The sequence below is a fragment of the Eimeria tenella genome, genomic scaffold (assembly GCF_000499545.2).
Source record: "Eimeria tenella Houghton genomic scaffold, Eth_scaff2359, whole genome shotgun sequence".
Taxonomy (NCBI): Eukaryota; Apicomplexa; class Conoidasida; order Eucoccidiorida; family Eimeriidae; genus Eimeria; species Eimeria tenella.
Genome location: NW_013542220.1, coordinates 1 through 290, shown reverse-complemented (window position 1 = coordinate 290; position 290 = coordinate 1). Strand labels below are relative to the sequence as shown.

General features: G+C 60.7%; 1 protein-coding gene across 1 annotated transcript in view; it reads right to left on the bottom strand.

The window, feature by feature from the left end:
* ETH_00042765 (uncharacterized protein) overlaps positions 1-136 on the bottom strand; it is a gene marked incomplete at both ends in the record, with an annotated part of 896 nt that extends 760 nt beyond the window's left edge. Inside the window, one exon of the mRNA XM_013374893.1 lies at positions 3-136. Coding sequence (XP_013230347.1) covers positions 3-136 — 134 coding nt within the window. The remainder of the gene's footprint in view (positions 1-2) is intronic.
* Positions 137-290: the final 154 nt, after the last annotated feature.

Genomic DNA, 290 nt, shown 5'->3' with positions numbered 1-290 from the left:
CATTCCGCTGCTGCTGCTGCTGCTGTTCCTGCTGCCGGGGCTCTTGAGGTTCAGGCGCTTCCTGCTCCAGTCCTTTTCGCTGTTGCTGCTGCTGTTCCTCTTGCTGTTGCTGCTGCTCCTGTCGCTGCTGCTGCATGGACGGCGAGACCGTTTGAGCACTAAACGGCTGTATTGCAAATTGCTGCTCTTGCCGCTCCGTTTGCTCCCGCTGCTCCTGCTGCTGCAGCTGCTGTTCCTGCTGTCCCTGCTCCTGCTTCTGCCGCTGCTCCTGCTCCTCCTGCTGCTGCTTC